Source organism: Gobio gobio (assembly GCF_949357685.1).
Source record: "Gobio gobio genome assembly, chromosome: 5".
In the NCBI taxonomy this organism is placed as follows: domain Eukaryota; kingdom Metazoa; phylum Chordata; class Actinopteri; order Cypriniformes; family Gobionidae; genus Gobio; species Gobio gobio.
Genome location: NC_137101.1, coordinates 2,147,907 through 2,150,406, shown reverse-complemented (window position 1 = coordinate 2,150,406; position 2,500 = coordinate 2,147,907). Strand labels below are relative to the sequence as shown.

Here is a 2,500-nt window from a genome sequence, read left to right as displayed (position 1 = left end):
CATTGAGACCAAGAATAAGACGGTGAGGTTCATCGGGGAGTTGGCCAAGTTCAAGATGTTTTCCAAAACGGACACACTGCACTGCCTCAAGGTGAGCGCCATGATCTGATGACGCCTGCGGTGTGTGTGCTCACTAGATAGTGCTTCACTACGGAGTCCACACTAAAAGGAACAATGGGTTGCACTACTAAGAATGACAAAAGCACAAAACTTAACTTTGCTTTGCCACTGAAGTTCATGTGATGGAAATGGCACTGACAGCTGAATCTTTGGTATTGTGTGTGTGTGTGTGTGTGTGTGTGTGTGTGTTTGTGCAGATGCTGCTGTCTGATTTCTCTCATCATCACATCGAGATGGCCTGCACGCTGCTGGAGACCTGTGGACGCTTTCTCTTCCGCTCCCCGGAGTCTCACCTGCGCACAAGCGTCTTACTGGTCCGTCCTCACACACACAACATGCAAACCTAAAGCCGCCCTCTTCATACTAGAGCTTGGGATCTTAATTCAAACACCCATGTGATCTTATTCCCTAATAACAATGATTTGACTCTATTAAAGCTTACTCCGAACACACTGATTCAGATCTGGGTTCTGACCCTGAGAGAGCCGCTGTCATGTATGAAACCACACACTATCATTATTACAGTAATTCAAATTATCACAGAAGTACTGGATAAAAGTTTATGGTTTGGATATAAACACTGAGGTCTACGATAGTGATCAAAATAGAGGGAATCACCTTTAGATAGTAACATGACGCTTCAAATAAAGATTGAATCAATTACACCGTTACACCAGTAGGTGGAGACAAGTTACTGTTAAAACATGTGTTTGCTAATGAACGTCAATCATTCAAGAGATTCATTCAAAAACACTGATTCATCCAGTAATGAAACAAGTGAAGTCTTTATGAGTGAGTCATTAAATCATTCATTCAAGAGATTCGTTCATCCAGTAATGAAACAAGTGAAGTCTTTATGAGTGAGTCATTGATTCGTTCATTCAAAAGATGTGTTCAAAAACCCTGATTCATCCAGTAATGAAACAAGTGAAGTCTTTATGAGTGAGTCATTGAATCATTCATTCAAGAGATTCGTTCAAAACACTGATTCATCCAGTAATGAAACAAGTGAAGTCTTTATGAGTGAGTCATTAAATCATTCATTCAAGAGATTCGTTCATCCAGTAATGAAACAAGTGAAGTCTTTATGAGTGAGTCATTGATTCGTTCATTCAAAAGATGTGTTCAAAAACACTGATTCATCCAGTAATGAAACAAGTGGAGTCTTTAAGAGTGAGTCATTGAATGTTCAAAAATGCTGATTCATCCAGTAATGAAACAAGTGAAGTCTTTATAAGTGAGTTATTGAATCATTCATTCAAGAGATTCATTCAAAAACACTGATTCATCCAGTAATGAAACAAGTGAAGTCTTGATGAGTGAGTCATTAAATCTTTCATTCAAGAGATTCGTTCATCCAGTAATGAAACAAGTGAAGTCTTTATGAGTGAGTCATTGAATCATTCACTCAAGAGATTTGTTCAAAAACACTGATTCATCCAGTAATGACACAAGTGATGTCTTTATGAGTGAGTCATTGAATCATTCATTCAAGAGATTTGTTAATTCAGTAATGAAACAAGTGAAGTCTTGATGAGTGAGTCATTGAATCATTCATTCAAGAGATTGGTTCAAAAACACTGATTCATCCAGTAATGACACAAGTGATGTCTTTATGAGTGAGTCATTGAATCATTCATTCAAGAGATTCATTCAAAAACACTGATTCATCCAGTAATGAAACAAGTGAAGTCTTAATGAGTGAGTCATTGAATCATTCATTCAAGAGATTCATTCAAAAACACTGATTCATCCAGTAATGAAACAAGTGAAGTCTTAATGAGTGAGTCATAGAATCATTCATTCAAGAGATTCATTCAAAAACACTGATTCATCCAGTAATGAAACAAGTGAAGTCTTAATGAGTGAGTCATTGAATCATTCATTCAAGAGATTCATTCAAAAACACTGATTCATCCAGTAATGAAACGAGTGAGTCATTGAATCATTCATCATGCAGCTCTATCTGACACTATTGCACACGTCTGTGTTTTCAGGAGCAGATGATGCGTAAGAAACAGGCTCAGCATCTGGATGTGCGTTACGTGACGATGGTGGAGAACGCCTATTACTACTGTAACCCGCCGCCGATGGAGAAGACGGTGCGCAGGAAGAGGCCGCCGCTGCAGGAGTACATCCGCAAACTCCTCTACAAAGACCTGTCCAAGGTCACCACTGAGAAGGTGCGTCACATGCAGAGGTGGACCGTAACTAAGGACACTTACTTGAGTACTGTACTTAAAGGGTTAGTTCACCCAAAAATGAAAAATCTGTCATTAATTCCTCACCCTCATGTGGTTGGACACCCGTCAGACCTCCGTTCATCTTCAGACACAAATGAAGATATTTTAGTGTAAAGCTGATGCTGAGAAAGGCTTCA

The 2,500-nt window shown here is 39.1% G+C and overlaps 1 protein-coding gene across 1 annotated transcript in view; it reads left to right on the top strand.

Annotated features, from left to right (window-relative positions):
* upf2 (UPF2 regulator of nonsense mediated mRNA decay) overlaps positions 1 to 2,500 on the top strand; it is a 53,446-nt gene that overhangs the window by 25,706 nt on the left and 25,240 nt on the right. Inside the window, exons 10-12 of the mRNA XM_079817007.1 lie at positions 1 to 91; positions 318 to 434; positions 2,118 to 2,303. The exon at positions 1 to 91 is cut by the window's left edge and continues 23 nt beyond it. Coding sequence (XP_079673133.1) covers positions 1 to 91; positions 318 to 434; positions 2,118 to 2,303 — 394 coding nt within the window. The remainder of the gene's footprint in view (positions 92 to 317; positions 435 to 2,117; positions 2,304 to 2,500) is intronic.